The sequence below is a fragment of the Onychostruthus taczanowskii genome, unplaced genomic scaffold, assembly GCF_017590055.1.
Source record: "Onychostruthus taczanowskii isolate IOZ18803 unplaced genomic scaffold, ASM1759005v1 scaffold7, whole genome shotgun sequence".
Classification (NCBI taxonomy): Eukaryota; Metazoa; Chordata; class Aves; order Passeriformes; family Passeridae; genus Onychostruthus; species Onychostruthus taczanowskii.
The window spans coordinates 14,982,923-15,006,036 of record NW_024504786.1 but is presented as its reverse complement, the minus strand read 5'-3'; the positions used below and the strand labels follow the sequence as shown (position 1 = coordinate 15,006,036).

Sequence of the window (23,114 nt, the reverse complement as noted above, 5' to 3'; positions counted from 1 at the left end):
GTTATCAAAAGAAGCCTCTTACAGCAACTGCATCAGCATCTCTGTATTATGTTTCAGTCTCCAGAATCATCAAGGGGTTTAAAGAAACTTCTGTTGAACATGATGTAGCTTACTTTGCACATTGCAGGTATGGGATTTTCCTCCATAGGACCAGACAATAACTGTGTGGTAACTCTGTGGTAAGAGTTCCTTGATAGTTGATATAGTTCCACTATAAGAGCCATACACACTAGAGCTATCCAAAGTGTCTTCTATCACTGAGGAATTTATGCAGGAAACCAATGTGGAAGACCCCCTGAACAGAAACATCCCACGGGAAAACCTTACCTGACTTTTACAGAAGCATCTCTAGACAATCTTTTGAAGTTATAAAACCAAATCATTTATTGAACAGGTATTTTTTGAAAATCAGTTTCCATAACAGAAATCAAACCTATGCCTGGAAGTCAAGACATCCTTGAAGGCAGCAGCTGTGGAACATTGACAGTTACCCATGGCACTGAGGAAACATGCAAAATGAGTAACTGCATTTATTACTATTTCCTAAGTAGCAAAGACCAGACAGGGATAAAAATGTACTTTTAAAAGTTATGCTTTTCTTTTGATGATATAATCTCCAGCACCTGGCCTTTCCTCTAGCAACACTCCCAAAGTAATACTATTGTCTGAAAATAGTCTGAACAAAATGAATACTCTTTGTTCCATTTTCAGTCCCCCATGTACCAAACAGGAACAAAGCAGAGATGTGCAAGTACAGAAAAAAGTCTCTCAAACACTTTCTTATTTCAGTCTTACCTTAAGGCAAACTTGTAAATTTTAAGGGAATATCTTGAGAATTAAGCATAGACCTTATGAAACTCTATTTTCTTTATTGTTTTTGATCAAAGTTAACTTTCTTAGAGAACAGGTATGCACAGCAATAACCTCTCACAAGTGTCTTAGGATAAAACCACGTTAGTGATGTTTATGTAACTTTTGCATCTGCAAGTATTTCTTAAACTGACATTTGCAGTCTAACTGTACAAGACAAAATTTCAGTAGTTCAGAGCACAGTGTGACATTATTTCAATGAGTGTAAATGCTATGGGCAACAAGGTAAAACTGCCTCAGGGTTTCATTTCCACACAAAACATATGAAAGGAACAACAAAGTAAGTTATCTTCTCAGAGCCTTATGCCTTTAAAAAAAGGATGCAGTAAAGCCTCTTTTGCAGTTATTCTTGTTGCAGGGTTTAAGTCTAATAGCTTATCAAGTAGGTCATATGCTTCATCAGGAACCTGATCCCATCCTTTCATGTCAGTTGCCTTTGTTTCCAAAGCACCATCACCTTCCTGAAAACTCTCTAAGTGTTGAATTTGTTTTCCAAGTGTGGCAGGAGCACTGGGTTTGTCTGCTGCAACTGACAAAGCTGTGTTGTTTTCAGACCTGCTGGGCCCTTCCCCCTGAGATCTCTTACAGCTGCTGTTTGTTCCTCTCAGCTTTTCACAGAGGGTTCGTAGGTTTTGAGTTGGGACAACTTGGGTGCACACAACTGATTTTCCTAGGGAAAAGAAGTTGTACAGGAAGCCACATTTTATTATACTTTCTATGCAACGGTAACTTTTATTTCAGAGAAACTTCATGTCTCAAAGTATAACTGGCATGAAAGAAAAACATCCCAAATCTATGAAAGAACCAAATCCAGCCCCCCAGGCCTCCACACCAGCCCTGTTGTTACAGAAGCAGCCCCTGAGAGTCAGAAGAGGTCATCATCTCAGTTCTGCTCAGAACAAAGAGCTTCGGGTTATGTGAAGTTATGTAGTGACAGGTTGTCAGCCACCCTGTACACAACTTTTTGCATTTCACTGTCATTATAACAGAAGTGAAGACAATTAAATACCCTGATTTTTACACCTCTGTCTGGAGAATGAGAATTGATGCTGGCAGTTACTCATCTAGGTAGCAAGCGCTGCAGCATTTAGCCTGCAAGCAATTAGGGGAATGGTTATTTGGATATTTTGTGGTGATTGTGTCTTTTTTTAAGCAGGCCAGCTGTTGGGTATTGGGTTTTTAGCTTGTTTGTTTGTTTTACTAGGCCTTTTGGAGGAAGGGGTAGGGGGAAAAGCAAGGTTTACATCATGTAAATTTTAAGTCACATTGACTTAAGCCTCCAGGCAGAATTTTGTAGAAATAGAAACACTGTCTCAAGAATTCTAACCAAATGCCAGTAGGAAACATTTCGTTGGCATACTTCACCTCAAGTAGCCCTAACTTAGTGAAAGGAAGTAGACAGGTTGAGAAAACTATGGCATAAAGTACACCATACACACATTGTAAAAGACAGAAAAACACAAAACTGTCTTAAAAGTCTGTCAATATATACTTCAGAAAAATGTGATTTACTTCCAAAATTACTCTCAAACCTAAAAATATATTTATTTACACAAAAAAATTGATTGTAAATCACAGCATTAAGTAACATTTTCCCCCTTCCCCCATAATAAAGGTTTGCATACCAAAAGTTCTAGCAGCCTGAATGGTTTCTCTGGATCCACGAACTGTCATGATTTGTGCCAAAGCAGTTAAATCATCACTTGCTTTGAAAAATGGATACCGTCCACTGAGTAGAGAGAGGAATATGATTCCTGCAGACCACATGTCTATTGCTGCAAAGGAAAGCAAATTTATTAACAACTGAACTCAAATTCATCACAAAGTCTCAACTTTAAAAATAAATTATGATCTGAAAAGTTTCTATCAGCAAAAGTTATGTTCTAAAGTACTTCTTTACTTTAGTCACATAGATAATACTTCAGATAAGACTGAAAATTTCTGTAATTAGATTGAAGAATAATTTCCTACTTCGATGCAGAGGAAGTTTTTTTCATATGAGTAATTTCATTAACTTGCTGAACTTAAAATGAACCAAAACAATGTTTGAAGTTGTTTTTACCTGGGAAGATGAGAGAGGGCAAATGAAATGGCTGGTTTGATATGTATTTAACTTTACTTCATATGAAGAAAGCCTTATTATAAGGGTTATAAATGAAAAACAACTCACAAATGTTTGTGAAGCAATTTTTGGGGACTGAGGCTGGCACAGGTAAGCAGTACTAAGAAATTGATCTTATTATGAACTTTGTTCTTCTCTAATATGAACTCACTTGACAAGATAGGCAGTTTAAAAACCATAATAGTTCAAAGTTATTCATCACTTTCATTGTGTTATGAAGAGTACAGAGAGTACTTTGGGGAGAGAGGCCAAAGCCTGATGGAAACTTCAGTGCTGGAAGTTACAAGAATACCTGTCTGCCATAATTTTTTTGGCTCACTAAGGTGCACATTTTAGGAGATGGCAAGGAAAGTCAAGGAGAGAGTTTGAAGGATCTCAAACTCCAAAGAGAAAAATTAACAGTTGGGAAATAGAGGCATGTTCATCCTAGTCCTGTTGAAAAAAGTAAGTAGCAAAATGGGTAGTAATTAATTTGAACATTTTAATTAGAAACACTCAGCACAGAACTTTGATTTGAAAAAAAAAGTATTAGGTTGACTTTAGTTGCAAAACCAGATTTTATGCATTTTATTAAAAAATAAATATCCAAGTTAATCATTTGGCACAATTTACAGTGGAAAGGTTTTCAGCCTTCTGCACAGTTCCTGTAAGAAAGTATTACTGTATCACTGTTGGAAAGATGATACTGAAACTATCTGAGGGGCCACGTGTCCCCCTGAGGATGTGGTTGGGTAAGCTGGAGTAATCAAGGTCAAGACCTTTGAGAAGGTTTAATTATATGACTCCTGCTGAAATTATAAGGCTTCATCCATCTGAGTGGGCAGTAAATCCTGGCCCCACAATTGTGGTAGAGCTGTGATCATCAGCAGAGTGCAAGATCTTGTGGAATGACATCAAAATCATGATTCCTCCCTATGCTGTTGTCTAGTGTGTTATCCAGCTAGTGAGGAAAGGGGAGCAAGAGACAAACCAAGGGAAAGTGTAACTGGACCTGTGTAGCCTCAGCTTGGGAATTTGGGTTGTACTGTGAACCTGGGTCACATGTGCTGTAGCAGCTCTGTGTAGATTTAGCTGGATTCAGCCAATAACTTGGTGTCAGCACGGAGGCCAAAACCAGGAGTAAGACTGGCAGGAGTAAAGGAGGTGACTCCAGCAGCCCCAGATGAAAGTGGACAGTACTACATGCTAGTTCAAATAAAACATAATATCATAAACATTAGTGTACCCAGTTCTAATTAAGGCCTTTGCTGACATACTGCAGGAGCTCAGCACCACTGACTCAGTCCAGGGATGTCTGTGCCACACCCAAGGGTGTCTAGATTTATCCCTACTTTTTGTAAACTCATTACCCTAGAGAACAGAGAACCATCTGAAAACATTCTTAACACCAGCCTGTGTCCAGGATTTCCTAGGTATGTCTTCTTTCTGCCTCAATTTTGTCTAGACAGATTCAGAGATTGTCTCAACTTGTCCTAGATTTCTGGGTGACTGCTAGCCCATAAAGCTGGCTGTTACAGCACAGGCACAAGAACTCCACACAAGCTGCCATACCTTTGAAATCCCAGTCACACCCACAGCACAGATGTTGTTTCAAACAGCAGTAAGCTATCTAGGCATAAGCTGATCAAATATACTGTTAATTCTATTCTGAGTGTGTGTACATACTTTACTGAAAATTAACAACTTGCTCAAAAGTTATTCAGGAAAAAATGGCTAAAATCTTATGTTTTAAATCCAGTTTTTGAGAACATTTCTATTTTTTTGTAAGTCAGAACTCCTGGCCATACACCAAATATTTAATGGGTAACTTTGCTTCTATTGGCTCTCCATCCTGCAGGTAGGCACAACCTCTCCCACCTTGCTTGCATCGGATAATGCATTAACCATCCCTCTGCCCTGCCCCAGTATTTACCCAAACCACTGAATCTTATTAAATAAATTTTAACACAGGGAAATTAAAATTTTAGTTCAAAAAAATTACAGCATTTACACACACCAGCTACTTAAACCACTAGCAAAAAGTAAAAATATGATAAAAAGTCATTAAATGATGCTTTCTAGAACACACTTGCAATTACACCATTAATTACACCTGCTATGGCAGCATGTGTTACAACTTGCCTAGCAAAGGCTAAACAATGGTCCCTCTCCCCAAGATTTATTCAAGATTTTTCTTGAACAAATAAGCCAAGAACCTTTATAAAAAATTCTTCTTTGTTTTAAATATGTTGTATTCAACTCCTGCACATGGCACTACCTTTCAAATGAATAAATACACACTCAAGTTTCAAACACAGGAAAAATATTCCTGAATTGTTCTTCCTCTGAATAATAAACTTTTAATTAAAATCAGGAAATACTTGAAAAGCATTAGAAGGGATGACAAATGGAAGGGATAAAAAATCCTCCCATAAAAAAAGATAACAAAATATGCACAAATGAGAAGGATGAAAAGGTGAAAAAAGCCATTTGTTTGGGTCGGTTGGGCAGTACCTGTGGTCTGAGTGGGGCACTTTGTTAATACCTCTGGTGCTCTGAATCCAGGCGTTCCTGCCCTGGGAGCCACTTGCTGACGCCTTGTAATAAGAGACAAATATATTTAGAATGTAAAAGTTGATAAGTAAGTTCTAAATCTAATAATACTTACTATTATTTTTAGAATATACTTGTGTAAGGTGTGTAAATAACCTAACCCTGCTTTATTCAAGTTTTACAAAGGTTTCAAGCATCTTATCTAGCATGAAATCCTAAGATACACACATAATAGCCTTATTATCTATTATATTTTAATTATACTAACTAGCATAAGATAAAACCAGAGAAACACATAATTGCATACTTAATTCACGATGACCTTCTCTTAGTTTCATCTAAGAAAAGTGTCATTTTTGTTAAAGGCTTGTCTTCATGGGAAACTTGAAGCTGAGGGTAATTAACCCAAGGCAAAAAGTGTGTGAGATTCTTGAATGTGGATGCTATGGCTTTGTGTTAGTGCAGAGCATCCCAAGGGTTGTTCTCAGTGTTGCCAAGAATTTACTTTTTGTTGGATTAACTAAAGATCATGTGTGCATAAAAGGCAGTAGTAGATCTAACCAAAACCACCTGCAGATGGATGGAGTTTAACTCAGTTACTGAGATTCTGCAGCATGAGGCACTGGAACAGGTTGCCCAGAGATGCTGTGGATGCCCATCCCTGGCAGTGCTCAAGGCCAGGTAGGATGTGGTTTGGAGCAGCCTGCTCTAGTGGGAGTTGCCTCTGCCCATGGCCGGGGTTTTGGAAAAAGGTGACCTTTAAAAGATGACCTTTTCCTTCCAACCCAAACCATTCTGTGATTCTGTTAGTTTTTAGATGAACAAATACAAAACAATCATGCTTCCTTTTTATTCTACATTTCATGATTTCCAGAATCCCGACTGTTGCTATAGTTTAGGCCTATTAGATAACTACTAAATGACAGAATTTAGAACACTTTTCTAAGTGTTGTAATTAACTCAAGGGATTTTCTACAGCAGATGTAGGTGAATAAATAAACACAACAAGAAAATAACTATCAGTGAATCTTTCTAGCTGCAGATAGCAATTAACTAATCCATGAATTCCATAAACTATTTTTGTTTAAAAAGAGCATACTCAGTGTTTTAAGGGCTGCAGAGATCAAATACTATCTTTCACTTACTAAATCAGCAGTCTAGTAAATCTAAGTTTCTGACTTTGCTTGACAGCAGAGTAGACAATTTTACAACATTATCAAAGCAAATTACCTTGAAAGGCAAACACTGCAAACTCTGTCCGTTGCATAACAGTCACAGAGCAGGTTTAAAGGGGAACCACTGGCAGCTTTCCTGGCTGCCCCATTGCTCACAGTTTTGGTAGAAATAATCTTCTTCTTTGTTACCAACTTCCTAGACGAAACATCTATCATCTTTGATTGTTTTATGAGCTGCAATGGAGATATTTTAGAGATGGTGACATATTTAAGAAGTTTCCCTTTACATATAGATAGGACAGTTCCTAAAATACTGACTTAACAAATACTGATGAACAAGAATTTTAGAACAGAGAGCAAACCTCTTTAACAGTATCAAAACTACTACAAAACAGACACTGGAACTTTCTAGATAGACTGACTTCCTCCCCTTCAGAAGACATTTTCAGTGTTTACCGAAAAACCAATATATATTAGATATTCTGAAGCTACAAGGCAAGTATTTTTCAAGTTAGTATAGTGTTTCAAGATTTTTGGCTCAACATGAGAATAAGAAAAAAATATGAAATGACACAGCAACACACTGACACTAACTCTAGTTCTACAATAAAATACCATAAACCAAACCCTCTAATTAGTTGGGGTTTCCCCCATGTCATATTAAATACTAATTACAGAAAAATAGTTACAAGTTTTAGCCTCAGCTTCAACTGCAAAATATTTTTTTTTAAATGTCGTGAGGTAAGTAGGGAGTGGTTTAGCACAGGAGCAGCTCCCCAGGGCAGTGGTCACAGCACCAGCCTGACAGAGCTCAAGAAGCCTTTGGACAGTGCTCTCAAGCGCAGGGTGTGACTCTTGGCGTGTCCTGTGCAGGGCCAGGAGTTGGACTCGATGATCCTCATGGGTCCCTTCCAACTCTTTTATGATTGTGATTCTGATTGTGACTATTTTATTTTGTGATTCTATTATGAGCTGCACAGATAAATGTATAGGAAAAAATATTAACTTAGCATCCAAACAAAATCAGCTAGGGAGACAGCTACAGAACTCCTTGTTTAGGAGCTTCAAAAAGGACTGAAACAGAAATGAAAAATTCTTTGAGCCTTTCAGGAAAGACACACTTAATAGTCTGCTCAAAACATTTTAGTTCCACAGCATTCTGGAGCAGTGCTCAGTCTTACAGAACAACCAGTTCTATACTTTTTCAAATATGCAGCAGATTGATCCTACTGATGAGTCAATACTTCTTACTTTTGTGCTTGAGTTCTCCTGGTATGTGGAGCTGTAGACATTGAAATTCCTCTCTCCGAAGACGGAGCGCTGGACAGAATGGTGCACAGAGTCCTCCTACAAGACCAGCAAAAAGGACAATAAGGATCCTGTTTAACAGGCATCTGGGTACTGACAGTTCAAAAAGAAGCGTGGAGTGTCATAAAACAAGAGCAGCCGCATGTAAGTAATTTTCAGGCATCAGGTTACTGTGGATGAAGAAACATGGTCTAGACAGAACAGCAAACATGTTTACAAAACCAATCACACCTCTCAAGTGCCCCAAGATGATCCAAGTGTAGTCTGTACTGCACTTGTTATGCACCCAGTAACTAAACATAGGTGAATGATTATTGGCTTGGAGAGGCGTTTCCCCATCCATGTCTCTAAAAAAGGATTTAAGGCTGTCTATACAGTAACTTAATGTTAGGGTTTTACACAGCCTTCAGCACTGTATTACATCTAACAGATAATGGTGAAGCCAATAGTTGTGTAGAAGCAGCTCCTTAGATATCAACACTGTGCTGCATGCAGGCTCAGCTTCTGTGCAAGTACTGCATCTCCCCCTGTTGGAGGAAGGAACACATTAAACATCTACAACAGCATTAATGAAAGAGACTGAGAACCTTTCCTCCTCTTCCTTGTTTCATCTGTACTTTTGAAAGTGAGCTGGACCTTCTATCAGCTGCTTTTGAGGCTGGCTGTTGAGCTGTCTGTTTAGGTGCTGTGACACTGACAGAAACCCCATTTCCCAAGGTTACAGTGCGATTAGTTTGCAAGCAACTTCCCTGCTGGTCTTCAGAGTGGGCAGTTTTAAGAAGCTCAATTTTCGTATCAGGGGTTCCTTGTGCCAAGCCAAAATCTACCAAGGCATACCTGAAAAGACAAATTCAGAATCAGGAGTCACAAAGTATCTATAAGTCATTCAATTACTTACTTATCTTTCACATTTCATTCAATGTTGCTTATCTGTACTGTTGCCAGCATCACAGTCCTATTTTCTTCCTTCTCCTCCTACTGACCCATCTTACCTATCTCCTCAATGTTTTCACCCTACACCATTGTTCATTGTTTCTTGTCCCAAAATATTATCAAGTGCCTCCTTCCTCCAAAGGTATTTAAAAAAATATATCCAGCAACTCCTTTCTGAAGTTCTTCTAATCCTACAGCCCTGAATCTTCAGCCAGCAGTCATGTGCAAGTGACTCTACTCTTGCAGGATTCCCATGAGCAGAGGACACAGGTAGCAGTGAAGACAGACCAGACCAACAGTGCTTAAAGTTTTGACAGAGTTCTGGCAAATACTACTGGACTTTACTTTAGTCTTCAGGCAGGTAAGGCTGCATTAGTTCACACTTCAGATCTGTCTCTAAGAGAATTATTTTTTGCTGCAACCAGTAGAGAGACAATCCATCTGTCCCTGGGTCTCAAACTCAACTCCACGCTCTAAACGCAAAGTGGAGATTAAGGCTCCAAAAAATGCAGGAAGAGCAAAATGACAGTACGTGTTCATTTTGACAGATTAAAAAAAAAACAAAACAGTATTTCTCAAAATCTTAAGCTTTCAGTTTGGCCAAATGCAATCAAATCTCCCCTACAAACTTTCACTGCATAGAATCACAGAAACATTTAGGCTGGAAAAGACCTTTAAAATCAAGTCCAACTGTTAATCCCACTCTGCCAAGTCCCACAAAACCATGTCCCTAAGTGCTGGATCTACAAGTCTTTTAAATTCCTCCAGGGATGGTGACTCAACCACTTCCCTGGGCAGCCCATTCCAATGTTTGATAAACTTTTTTCTAATATTTAATCTAAACCTTCCCTGGTGCAACTTGAGGCTGTTTCCTATCATCATTTTTTACTGGGGGATGTGCATCCTGCTGCAGTGCTTTGTTTTGGACACACTCCAACACCTCAGTGTCTCAACTTTACAAGCACAATGCTAACAAATACAGGTATAGGACTGCTAGCACTGAAGCATTCTGTCCATTTCAGCTCTTCACAAAGAAGCAGTACCTCACTTTTTACAATCTTTGAATTTTGTAACTTGCAGGCAAAAGAGCCAACTCTACTAGTTATAAACATTAATTCAATGTAAAGTGAAAACAACCCAAAGCCAGCTATCTTACCTGTATCAGTTTTACTCTATCCACTATTAGAAATGTACAAGAATCATTCTGTGCACCACAAGTTACAATTAAATTTATTTTAAAAACCTCCATATTTATTTTTCTCATTTTTATTTGAAAATGTAGTACTTTTAATCAGTAGTAAAATCTTCATTTTTTCAGGTCTTTGTCACTCTATGAAGCAGATAATACATTAAGTAAAAAACAATCCTTCCCTTCTTAAGTCCCTTAACAGGGAAAGAAAAATTTCACAACTAAAACCCCACATTTTTAGCTTTATTATTTAAGCACATGTTATGCAGCTGGAAGGAAAGAAGCCTAAATGCCTAATTGACTCTGTTCTGCCAAGGCACACATCCCCAGATGAGATCACAGTATGGCCAGACTCACTTTTTTAGCTGCCTGTTGTAGAGGAAGTTGCTGGGCTTGACATCACGGTGAACAATACCGAAGTGATGAATGCGCCTCAACGCTTTAAACAGATTAAACATGTATTCCCTCACTTCTTCAAAGGAAAGGGAATTCAAAATGTCCTGAAAGAATATTTGGATACTGTAATTTATACAATCATAGAATAATTATAGAATAATTATGCATCTGCTTTTAATTGAATATTTTACTACATATCAAGTCTGACTCACCAAGAAGGACTCATGCTCCAGATATGGCATAACAATAACAACGTGATCATTTTTCCTAAAGCAGTATTTAACTCCCATCACATTATCTTGTCCCCTAGAAGAAAAGTAGTATTACTGAACAAAGACCAGAAGATAGATGTTTATTTTCCTTTATTTCTTCAAAATAAAAACTTCAGTCAGGCATTCTTTTATAATCCTAATTTATATTTTGACAGCAGTCTTAGCAGCAATCAGTGCTTGTGCTCTTGTTGCTCATAGCTGTGTTCCATTTGACCTCCATTTTATGCTCCATTCTGCAGTTTGGAATAGAACTGTACAGATTAACTGTGGGGCTGTGGTTTGTAGTTACCACTGTAATTAATATAGGCCCTAACTTTCATGATCCTACTGCTTTAAGAAAGTGCTATTCAGCACACTCCACCAACAAGTATCCATTCCTAAAACCACATTTCTAATGAAGTGATTCTTTTTTCCAAGCATTTCAGAACTGGAACTTTGTTACCACAAAGATATATAATGGAATTTCTCAGCTGGTAAATAGAGCACCCCTCCAAACTGAGACGAGCAGCAAAGGGCATCTGTGACAGGTAAGACACTCCTTTTGTTATTTGCTCTCAAGGAAAAGAATATATACATGTGTGGTTAAAAACAAATCAAGAGAAGTGACAAAATTTAAATACAAAACAGTGAGACAACGTTCAGCAGTTATGAAAATCATAATTTTTTTGTTTATGTACCCTGCCACTGTGAGGCACTGAAGTTCAGCAGCTATTCGCAGAGGGTGGCTGGTTGGAATCAAGTGCTTCAGGGCCATTTTCTCCTCATATCCTGTTTGTAGCTGTGCTGTGGCCAAGTAAACAGAACTAAAAGTACCTGTAAACAAAGGAGAAAAAAACTGTCTTCAACATTTTTAATTAGGTCAATGCAGATTTTTACAGAAGTGATCTAACTGTTCACAATCCGGCACTACACTTGATACTACATCAAAAGCAGATTCTAGAAAAGAAAAATCCAGTTCCTTTTTTCTAATACTGAATATACTGATCTTGTATACAAGTTTTTTATGTCAGTAAAAGTGCAAATATAACACTGTCTAACTTGCCTGGGACACAGTGCTCTTTGAATGTAAATTTCCTGTCTTTGATTTGCTTTCTTGTTTAGGTAGCTTACTTTCATCTGACATCTAACTCCTCTCCCTACAATGTAAGAGGACTATATAATGCTAATCTGAAAAGCACTGCCAGAGCTATTCAAAGCACTTCTGAAATTGCTTCATTTTCCTTAATTCTCTAGCTTATCTGTAAAGTAAGGCTTCCCACATGATGTGTAACTGCACTGTTTATTTGCCCAGAGCATTTTACCACATCCAATGTGATACACTTGCTTGAGAAAGGGAGTATTCAGCCTGTATGATATCTTATCCAGCCATTTAATTTTAAGGATATCCTAATAAGCATCTTAGGAGGTTAATTTGTCCTAATGATCTGAGATATCTGAACATACAAATTAAAGTGTTCTTCCATATGAATAAAGAATAGAAATTACTTTTGATTACATTAAGTAATGTGTTTGCATCGTGCTGGTTCAACAGTATGACTGTAAACATACATCACAATGCCAGCAAAACCTAACTACTTCACACAGGCATAAAAAAAATCCCAAACAACCTGGAGACCCATACCTTCAACAGAATTGATTGCACCAACAAGGACTACCAAATTAGGACATTATTTTCGGTGGTGAGAACTACTAAAGTGAAAGTGATTCCACAGTGGAATCCTAAGTTGAAACATGTTTTCTCATAATGCTGTTGTACTGCAAATGGTATTTTTAAAAAACATTGTTTGCTCCCAAGAGTAAAAGCAGAGTATTATTTATAACCAGAAATTTTGTTTAACTACACTATCTTTTTTATGATAGGCAAAAGTTTTTTTTTTTTTTATTTTACATTCCTGTGGGGAATGGAGCTGGGGGTTTTAAGTAGTTTGATGGTTTTTGAAACCAAAACTCTTAGGCATCTAAAAAAGCGCTGAAATTCCACACTCAGAAGTACCTGAATCTATTTATAGTCATGGCTGACACTAATTTAAGGTATTCACAATACTGTCTTGTTGAAGGCAAGGTGAAGAGAAGCACTCTAAAATTTGATACTGTATGTCTTCAAAAATAAAAAAGTTGTTCATTTTTTAAGTAAAGCAGCTCCAACCTTTCACTTTCCTTATCCACTTCTGCCCAATAGATTTTAGTAGAGACAAAGCTAACTTAAGGAACACCAATTAAGTATGTCAAAACACAGCTACACATAAGTAAATCTTTCTCATGTAAGGGAGAAAATGAATGGATTTTTAAGACTATTTACTTGAATCTACCTCAAAAAATTTTAATTGCCAAAATTGGAATGCTGGGTTTTTTTTAAAGGCTTTAATATACCAGATTTTCAAGAAAATATCTTGAAAGGGTTCCTAATTAATATACCTATATGCTCAGAAACATACTAGAATTCCTACAGAGACCATACAGTAAGTAAAAAAAAAGGCATTTGGCTTAAATTGTTTATATTGGGATCTTTTATGTACACTTTTTAAGCTAGAAGTGCCAAAAGAAATCTTAACTCTAAGCAAGATAAAATGAAGTATTTACCTTCCCCGATTTTTTCCTTTATTTTGAACACATTTACAAGCTGTGGCACTGCTTCATAAAGCTTTTCAATATCTTTTTTTACTCCTGCTGTGGGAAGAATGGGGAAAGTAAGTTAGGAATTTTATTACTTGATTCAATATCTCACCTATTTTGAAGATCACAAATTACACTTGATAGGACTGTGGATTCACATACACAGAGTTAAAACCAGCACAAAGGTATCCTATCCTGTTGACATTACCATGTGGATACTTGATATTGTTGTTCTTCATTACACTAAGCTGCAGCATTTAAACATTTTTTTTTTACTTATCTGACAGATAGCATATTCTGAGAGGGCAAAAGCTGCCTGGTTTGTAGGACACCTACAGCTCATCACTAAATGTTTCCATGGGATTTGCAACAGCAATTTGACAAAAGGCAAAACTGTAACAGTTGTTTCTGTAAGCACAAGTGTAAATCCATCAGATGCAAATCACAAATGCAGAAAAAGCAGTATTTTTTAGATATTTTTAACACTGGTAATGCAGTCCTTCCCACTGTTGCTTATAATAGCTGGCAGCAAAGCCCATGTTTGCCCTGCATTTCGGCTGCTGCATTTCATGCTGCAATCACTAGATGGCACGACAAGGATGCTGTACTGTATTATTTCAAAAAAATCATGTAGTATTCCATAACAATTAATTTCTTTTGAAGCTATCAATTGTGTAGAGGCTGTGACTAATTTCTGTGAACCAGGGGTAAAGAATATTTCAGTATAGAGAACTAAGCACAAACTGGTATTTGTGAAAAGCTGATCAAATGTATATACATTTTTCATCCTAAAAATAAATAACTAATTAAATTTAGCATAAACAGATAAGTTGTAATGTATTCTATATGTAAAAATGGATCATATTTCACCAGGGCAGTAAGCCATAAGCAATAAGATTTTTTTTTTTTATAAATCACAGATATGCTAGAATCATCATATTTCACCAGGGCAGTAAGCCATAAGCAATAAGATTTTTTTTTTAAAATCACAGATATGCTAGAATCGAAGCATGGATTAGCGTGCATCCCTAGCTTTCTATGTACCTTACTTTAAACAACAACAAAAACTGCCTAAAGAACACTTTCTTCCTGCTAAAAGCCCAATAAATTAGCTAGTAATTCAAGTAATATTTAACTCTCAATTTAATTTCTTTTTATTTCAAGATTTTATAAAAACTAACATACTAAAAATGCTTCTGAGAACTGAAACCTGCTTCCTCACTTAACTATTTACATATTTACATGATTTTTTTTTTCCTTTAAGTGGTTCTCTCTGCTTCTTCAAATTATTTTAAGACATTTTGGGAAATATTTCAGGAATTAAAAAATCCTAAGGTATATACTAACAACCACAGAGAACTAACTCAACAACTGCTGTGGAATCTGCCAGTTACTCAATTTTTTCCAACACTGAATTCAGATTCCTCCCTGGAGAGAGTTAAAGCTGTCAGACCTCTTCAAGCAGGGTGGCAGAGGCTGCAGTGCCTACCCAAGGCACTGACAGCATTTAGGAGCTCAATGGAACTGGATTGTGTGAAAGAGAGAAGTGCTGGAAAAAGTCAGTGACTGTCCTTGTTGAAAGACAGGAGTGTAATATCACCTGGTCTGTCCTGGGGCCTGGGTCCTCAGCTGGGTACAGAGAACATGCAGTCATTGTGCCATCAGGGTAATAATACTAATAACATTAGCCAGCATTTTCTGTGAGCAGATTTTAAAGTGATTTCTTCTCATATTTACAAAGCAATACAAACACTATTCAGCATCAATCTGGGCAAAATACTGGGTTCACTTGTCTGGTCAGTTTTATTCTCAAGGGCTGGCTTTTTTTCATTCTGGTATCCTCCTATAATAACATGTTCTGTTATATATAAATAGTAGGTTTAGCAAAACTGCTGTTGCTGAAGTTTTGTAACACACAAACAGCAGGAATAACCTTAAAATCAAAAGCAGCCTCAAATGTTTTCATTTCATTAATTCTTTATACAAGAGGATCGTATACAGACAGGCTTATAATCGATACTGAAATTTCTCTAAGTGATGAAGCAGCATGTCAGCAACAAAATGTAATGTTTCAGCACATACCTGAGAGCTTGCTGTTCTGCTCAAGATTCCCGTGGAAGTCTTCAGCCTGCTGAGGGTGCTGTTCATCACAGGGAGACTTCAGCACAGTCTCCATCACAAAACAAGTCTCAAGTAAAAAAAAAATCCAACACTTCGAGGGCCACTTCTGGACACCTGGGGGAGCAAGCATATCTGGTGAGACACTTCCTAGCCCTGCACTCAGTTCCTGAGATGAGATTTAGGGAGTCTGGGGAGTTCCTCTGTACTACCTAAAACAAAGTGCCACCCACCATCCCAGTGAAACAGCAAACCAGTAAGGAAAGCAACGGGGATAGAGGGGGGGAGAAGGGAAGGAAGACTTCAGGATAAGCTTAAATACAGCTGATTTTCTTCTCTCATTTTTCCTCATTCACATTAAAGCATTGTCTTTTCCCTAAAGTTTGCTTTGAAAGGCAAGGAATGCATGTACACAGAAATAGCTGCACTGCACACTGCAAAAGCTATAGACAGCCAGAAAGACTGAAAGAAATTATAAGAGAAAAAATACCTTCTCCATATGAGAGATCTCTCCCTCCTAGACAAATTTAACAAAACGCATAATTATTCATTGCCCTCCCACCACAAGAAAAATAGAATGTGCTTATTTTGAAATGCTCCTTCCCAAATCTTGGAAAAACTACATACAACTGTGAACTATTAAAGTCCACTAGTACTGTGCAATCAAAAAACCCCCGATAATTCAGGAGCAAAAGAGTGGCAGGGACTCCCAGGGCAGAACAATCAGTGATAAGCAAGCCTGGAAGCAGCAGCTCTTACAGTTGCTCAAAACTGGTTCCATTCAAAAACTTTCCTTCCTTGTTACTTTGCCAAACCTTTAAAGATCTGGATGAACTTTTCCACACGGGGGAAACAAATTCTGAAAAACTGCTGATGAAAGGATTCATCTGTTTCAGCTGTGGAGCCAGAAATACATTTTATCCCCAAAGAATTTGAGCTCCCTTTACTCTGTCATCCTTGTGTAACAACAGGGACAAGAGGCAGGAGCCGTCTCTTTCGAGCCCCGTTTTCTGCTAGGTCGGTTCTGATCTCGCACAGGTAGGCACTCGCAGAGCTAGTGCTGAGCAGGCCGATTAGCCCGTTCCAAACGCGGGCCAGCACGGCTCAGCAGCAGCGCAGGGACCGCAGGTGCACACACCGGTACGGAGCAGCCGCTACAGGCGGCAGGAGCCGGCGCACACCCAAACCGCGCCGCGGCTCGTGATGGCACCGGGGCCGCGCCGAGCGGGAACACCCCGAGCTCCCCACGGCCCTCACGGGGCAGCCCCCGCCGGCGAGGCCCGGGCCAAGCGCACGCCGCGGGCTTCCCCATCGGCCCCGGGGCTCACGGTGTGCAGACGGGCCCTCCGGCTGCCCCGCGGAGCCGTCACTCAGCTCCGCTCCGGCCGGGCAGGGGAGCCGCCCCCGCGGGCATCGCGGGCACTGGGAGCAGAGGGTGCGCGGAGCGGCGCGGCTCGGCTCGGCTCGGCGCGGCTCGGTACGAGCGGGGATGAGGGAGGGGGAAGGAGCGGGGGACACTCACGCGGACACCGGCGCGCGCCGGGGTTTTGCTGCTGCCGCCTTTCGCGCCCGCCGCCAATCCCGGCCCTCGGCGGAAGCCGCGGCCCCGGCCAATGGCGGCGCCGGGCGGGGAAGGGCGCGCTGCCCGCGGGCGGGGCGGGGCGCGGCCTGTGCCCCCGAGCCCGGCCCGCTCCGGGAGCGGCGCTGCCCGCCGTGCCGCAGGCACCCGGACCGTGCTTGTGCCTCGGACTTCGTTTGCTACGTGTGGTTATTGCGAAATAATCCGACCACAAGTTCCCAGTAAATTCTCGTTCTCTACAGCTCTGCTGTAAATTCAGCCAGATGACCCGGAGGCCCAGGAATGGCTCCGCCTACACCATTGTAACGGCGCTTGGCTGGCAGCTTCGCCTTACTGCCTGAGTACACGACAGAAGGGATCGCACAGAATACAACATTAAATTCGTACCTTGGCTCTGGCCTGAGCTGTAACTGCTGAACAGCAATGAGCAGGACTAGGAAACTCAGTGGAACTATTTCAACTCTTCACTGTAATGTCTCCTGATGTTTGGAGTAGTTGGGTTTTATTGAAATTAATGCAGTTGTATGCTTGTAAATGAAAGAATTTAGCACTTCTTGTCTATTACCCATTTTTGGTCAATATTTCTTCTTTTTTTAAAGATAAAATAATATTACTCTTGTTGAAGAGTAGCTGCACTGCACTTGATAATACATAGATCTCTTGTTCACTAGAATATGAACTGAAATGATCTTGTTTATTGCATAATTCAGGCAGTGATCTATAACTGCAGCCCTTGGTAAATAACCAAGCCCAGGGTTGCCAAAGTTCCCAAGGCAGTGTTCTGGCTTGGCTTTACCTTATAACAAGCTGTACTTGGGCTAACAAATTGTTAAATAGAGAAACAGGTTCCACCACTTTTGTTAAACTGTGCTTCCTATTACACATTTTAGAAGGAGGGTGCTGAAATGAGTTGCTGAGCTGCTTTGTTTTAGTAGGTTTTGGTTTGATGTGTGGGTTTTTCTTTTCCTACAGTTGTTCTCATTTGTACTTTCTGTTTAGGGCTCTAAGAAGTCAGTGCAGCACGTTGAGATTTAGTGAAGTTAATTTCAGTTAAGTGTGACTGAATTTAAAAGCAGATTATACCGAACATTAATTAAATTAGGTATAATGACAAAATAATGGAGTACAAATCCGGTTCTTTCTTTTATTCATATAGTTTTACAGGAGTTCGGAGGGCACCATGAGCATTCATAAGTGCAGGTTTGTCCTAGTGCTAATGACAAGCAACATCATTCTAAATTAACCTCTTGGGACAATCTTACCTACAGCCATTTCTGAATACTGTTGAACCAGGAATTCTGTTTGCCAGTTAATACTTGCAAAATAGCTGCTGATTATTTACAGGTTGCATACTTAGCTTTGCTGCCTCCTGGCCAGGTCAAAGTTTCATCCAACTTCCTTGGCCTCCCTGCCTTGGAGTTGTCCTCATGTGGAATACCAAATCACCACCATTTCTATGCAGCTCCCGCTATTGGCACTTCTCTGTCAGTCATATCCATACTAACTTCCTCCTCATCACTTCAGTTACACTTTCACACAGCAAGAAATCTGCTTTCTTTATATCTTCTTATCAAGACCACTGTCTAGCTGTGGTTTCTTTCCCTGCAATGTCTCAATTCATCTTGGTTTCAACACCTAAAATTATTTTCGTTTAGACCCAGGTCATTTATCTAGCTTGATCATTAGCTTCTCTCCATTATCTCCTTTCTTATTGATCCACATATGTTGTGCTCTCTCACGCCATCCTTCTAGTGATTTTGGTTCTCTATCATGTAAAATTTATTTTTTTTTGTTCCCATGAGCATAACTGGCCTTGTGGTATAATCTCATATTGTTTCTTAATTTATTGCCCCACTCTTCCTAGCCTGCCAGAAACACCAGCCTTGATGCTTGCTTTCATTTATGTCTTTTTACCCTCTTCTTTCTCCTCTGTTTAAGGAGCAAGTTAAGTCAAATTGGATATGACTTTTCTCATATCTTCTCAAAAGTCACCTCCTCATCAATGTTTTTCTCCATGTACATCTTCACAGGAGAGAGATCAATTATATGTGCTATTTCCACTCTATTTCCTCAGTACTTGCTTAAGTACCTTGAGCTTATTCTTGCTCTATTTTGAGTGAATTTAGAAAAAGTAAAGGTGTAGCTTCTGCTTTGCATCTGCACAGCTTCTGTGCCTTTGCTGTAGCATGAGACACTCCCTGTTTGCTGTTGGCTTGGATAAGCAGAAGCCCCTTCTTCACTCGTGGGGCAGAGAAGGCTCCATCTTCTCGTTCAACACTGAGCATCCAGTTCCAAGCATGCACCACAGCAAGTTCTCAGAAGCAAAGAGAAGAAATTGCATTAACTAAAATTGGCAAACAAAGCAGCACATCTAATGCTCTGAGCCAGGCTGCTGCACTGCCTTCTCTTGTGGCTTTAGGTTGGAAATGAAGGATGAGAAGCCAGATGATGAGCCAGGCCCGTGCAGAATGTTCCCTACGGCTGACAAGCAATCGCCAAAACCCACATCTGGGAGCTCGCCAAGAAAGGATCCAAACACTGCTGTGTGATTGCATCCACTGCTGCCAGAATCTGCAGCTGAATCAAACCTTTTCTGTCTGCTGACAGGCCTAAAAGAATCTGTGCTGACACTAGAGCACATCTATTAAACGCTTCCTAGGTCAATTAAACCAGAAGCCTCCCTGTGTTTGTGCTGTCCTCCAGCCTTAGAAAAACAATAAGCAAGATCCAGGAAGGCAATTGGTGAATTGTGTCCAGCACAAACAGAGGCAGGAGATCCTTAACATCCCCTTGCTGCCAAGAACATCAGGTCATAAATTAGAAACTTAAAATTAGAAGTCAGAAGCTATTTAGAAATGAGCAAATAAGAGCAGTTGTTGCCCTGTCAGTATTAGAAGTATACATACAGACATATAGACAAAAATCAATTTTAATGACAGTAGAGACTGTTAAATGTACTATTCAGTTTTCATTAGCCTAAATGACACCTGCTTTCCTACTTCTAATTACTCTTTTTGTTAGCAATATGAGTCTGTGGCAAAAGTTCGCTCTCTTTGGCACCAGGTTGAGAGACATCTCTTCATGCTATTGTGCCCTTTAGGAATACTGTCAAATTCAATTATTCAGGACTTGTGAGTCTTGCACTAACATGAAGAGATTTATTTGAAAACCATGGGACTATAGTCCTTTTTTCTGTTTTTCAATTTCCATTTCTTAACCAGGAAAACTGAGATTGCCAGCTTTGCTCTCACATGCAGATGAGTGCAGCCCTAGAATAATGCACTCAGATGTGTCAGTGACTGTCTCTGCCAGCATTTTCTGATCAACTATATCTCAAATATCAAAAATTGTTATGATGTCAGAAAACATACCACAGTAACAGTCTCTACATCCTATTTAAAGGCAGTTAAAAATAGATATAAAAATTACTTCAGGCAAAAACAGAGGAATTCTCAACCTTTTATAAACTGTGTCTCATTCAAACAAAGTATGTTTTAGTAAAATCTAATAAGGAATGTAGGCTCTCCTTCACAATGGAAAAGTTGAAAAAGGTCAAACTGAGTAAGGTGATGAGTTTGCTGTAGCAGAAAGTGTTTGTGCAAACCCTGACTTGTTTCAGTGTGTATGATTTTAAAAAGGTATTAAATTTCTCTGCCTTTCATAGGCATTTCTTGGAACTTAGTACTAGCTGTGTGCTTTTCCTTTCCTCATGTTGTATATTGTCTCTTTGAATGTAGAGCTACCGTTTTCTTTGTTGTTCTTTATATTTTGTCAACACACAAGAATTTCCTCATGGTTAAATAAGAGATTCTGGTCTCCTAGTAGATATGTAGATAACACTGTGATTTTGCTCTAGTAGCTGACATAAGGCTGAATGTGGTAACCTCACTTACTGAATGATTATGTTGTCATTGGGAATACTCACACATGTAAAATGAGTAGGACTTGGCCCTTTGGTCATATTTTTGTAATAAAAGATAAAATGAGATTTTTAGGAAACTGCAACTTATGACCGTAATATTTATGAGGCTGTCAGGACTGCACTGTAAAAATTCATATTATTTAATTCTTCACTCTGACACTAAAGCATCATTTCATTTATATGCAAATAGGAATATGCTGTTTCTTCACTGAAGAAGCTGTTTGAATTATTCAGATTTTATTAATAAAGCTTCATAAATAAGTATTTTTTCTACTCAATTGGTAGTGGCCAGGAGAGAGAATGTATTTATCAGACTTTGTTATTAGGAGCTTCATAACAAAATATGAAGATTTATGGAGTACATAATTAGACATTATGTGATTCTAATGGAAACACTGGGTTATCCAGATGAAATACTGTTTTCTTTATGCATTTCTCCTTGGCAGAGGCACTTTCTGGAAAATGGACAAAACCTGTCCCCATCACTACATTCCAAGAAATGCCTGTGAAAGGCAGAGAAATTTAATTCCTTTTTTTAATCACACAACTGAAACAATTTTGAATAAAAGAAGGTGCCTAAGGAAGACTATAAGAAATGCCAGGGAGAAGCAGGTAGAGAAAATGCCTCCTCTGGGTGGAGGTGCTGGGTTGTGTGCTGCTGTTAGCAGCATGGGCCACGTAGATAAGTGAGATTGTGAGTGTGTGTAGGGCAGGCAGCTACCTGAAGGATCCTGCTTTGGATAGCCCAGCCACAGAGGCAAAGGATGTTCTGCATAGTCATTGTGGACATAATTATGGTCAGAGCAAAACTTAATAATGTACATTAATTCTGGCCCTTTAACACATGACCAGGTGTTTTGAATGAGAAAATTCCTAAAGAAACCACCCACTTGTCATGCTAGCTTGTATAACCACTTATTTTATTTCTATGACATTGAATAAGACCTGAAAACACTACACCTAAAGTATTAATTGCATGAATTTTTGAATAATAACTCTGTAACATTCATTTCTGGAGTTTAATTAAAAAGAAAAAAGTCAATACAGTAATGACAAGCCTGGTCATCCCCACCTAGGGCCTCTCCCCACCCTGCCCACTTCCCTATTTCAGCCCAGCCGGGGCTCATTGCCTTGGATTTTGGGGATGCTCTGAGAGTGCTGCTCTCTTGTTCCTTCCAGCCCTGCTTGGTTGTGGGATGATGTCCTGGACTGTCCCTGTGCTCAGGGAGGTGACACAGGGCTGTGGGGGCTGTCTGCTCCGGTCATGCCCACACTGGAGGTCCTTCCCTGCACTCCAAAGTTATATTATGCCTAGATTATTATAGGTAAATTTTACTGAGGAAGAAATGCCACACTCTGTTCTCCTTTACTCCTCTCCTCCAGTGCGAAGGTGTACAGCAGAGCCTCTCCATGGAAGCTTTCCAGAGCAGGTAGGTTTTGACCCAGGTGTTTCCAGCCTGGCAGCTCTCTTTGCACATAACTGTAGGTGCTGCTGGTTCAGACTCCCAGGTTCTTTGGCCAAAGGAAGCAAATACAGAAATTTAAATTTGGCACCACATATCCTAGTCTGGGCAACTAGGCAACCTAATTTTTAGGCTCTTGCAGCCCAGCAGTAAATCAAGGAAGAATTCCTTGCTCTGAACTGTGATATACTTGTAACTTTCTCCTGTTGCCACTTCAGTTTTTCCTTGGGGCAGAAACACTGAAATCTGAGAAAAATTATTAATTTCTTGCAATCTCTTATACTGAAAGTAGTAATATTTCCAAGTTGGCTGCCTCTGATACTACTGCAGTGCTTGTCAGCTGCTGTAGGAATAACAGTACTGAATTTGAATATTGAGGGTTTTTTTGTTGTTTTTTGCTTTGGATTTTCTTCCCTTTTGTTGAGAGGATAACGTGCCTTGGAAAAGCATTATTTTAAGTGTGTGATGGTGCACTGCAGAGCTTGTTCTGTATTAAATTCCAAGGATGAATTCTCTTGTGAGTAGTTTGCTGTGACTTGACTGATTCATTTATTTTTAAAGACAATTGTCTGGGGATTTTTATTTTTCTTTTTTGCTACTCTCAGCTACAGGTGATGAAATG

The 23,114-nt window shown here is 39.3% G+C and overlaps 1 protein-coding gene across 3 annotated transcripts; it reads right to left on the bottom strand.

Moving 5' to 3' along the window:
• Positions 1-411: 411 nt before the first annotated feature.
• Positions 412-17,106, bottom strand: CDC7 (cell division cycle 7). Of its 3 annotated transcripts, XM_041421576.1 has the most exons (12): positions 17,051-17,106; positions 15,493-15,645; positions 13,378-13,464; positions 11,475-11,610; positions 10,738-10,831; positions 10,487-10,629; positions 8,595-8,844; positions 7,951-8,046; positions 6,755-6,933; positions 5,486-5,568; positions 2,496-2,645; positions 412-1,540 (listed from the first exon to the last, which is right to left on the bottom strand). In XM_041421576.1, exons 2-12 carry the CDS (start codon positions 15,584-15,586, stop codon positions 1,164-1,166), a joined length of 1,689 nt encoding a protein of 562 aa, XP_041277510.1. In that variant the 5' UTR covers positions 15,587-15,645; positions 17,051-17,106; the 3' UTR covers positions 412-1,163. The 3 variants fall into 3 exon arrangements, with proteins under 3 accessions (XP_041277510.1, XP_041277508.1, XP_041277509.1); XM_041421574.1 differs by lacking the exon at positions 17,051-17,106 and having other exon boundaries at positions 15,493-15,973; XM_041421575.1 differs by lacking the exon at positions 17,051-17,106 and having other exon boundaries at positions 13,378-13,461; positions 15,493-15,973.
• Between the last annotated feature and the right edge of the window lie 6,008 nt (positions 17,107-23,114).